Source organism: Calidris pugnax, unplaced genomic scaffold (assembly GCF_001431845.1).
Source record: "Calidris pugnax isolate Ruff unplaced genomic scaffold, ASM143184v1 scaffold871, whole genome shotgun sequence".
Lineage (NCBI taxonomy): Eukaryota > Metazoa > Chordata > Aves > Charadriiformes > Scolopacidae > Calidris > Calidris pugnax.
Window position 1 is genome coordinate 76,888 of NW_015091533.1, and position 252 is coordinate 77,139.

Here is a 252-nt window from a genome sequence, read left to right on the forward strand (position 1 = left end):
GGATCCCTCCCCCCCTGGCCCCCAGCGAGGGGGACATGGGGGCTCCCCACCTTTCTCCTCTGCCTTCCCCAGCTTGCGCTTGGCCTCATGGCCGGAGCGGCCCAGGTTGAAGATGGATCTCCATTTCTTGGCCTTCAGCGAGCCCTTCCTCCTGCGGCACCGGGGGCGTCAGCGGCGGCGGGGACCCCCAGGAACCCCCCAGGAACCCCCCCAGGCATCCCCAGGCACGTGTGAGCACCCCCGGGTACCCCC

The 252-nt window shown here is 71.0% G+C and overlaps 1 protein-coding gene across 1 annotated transcript in view; it reads right to left on the reverse strand.

Annotated features, from left to right (window-relative positions):
* ARHGAP30 (Rho GTPase activating protein 30) overlaps positions 1-252 on the reverse strand; it is an 18,207-nt gene that overhangs the window by 7,014 nt on the left and 10,941 nt on the right. The window contains exon 6 of the mRNA XM_014961758.1: positions 51-151. Coding sequence (XP_014817244.1) covers positions 51-151 — 101 coding nt within the window. The remainder of the gene's footprint in view (positions 1-50; positions 152-252) is intronic.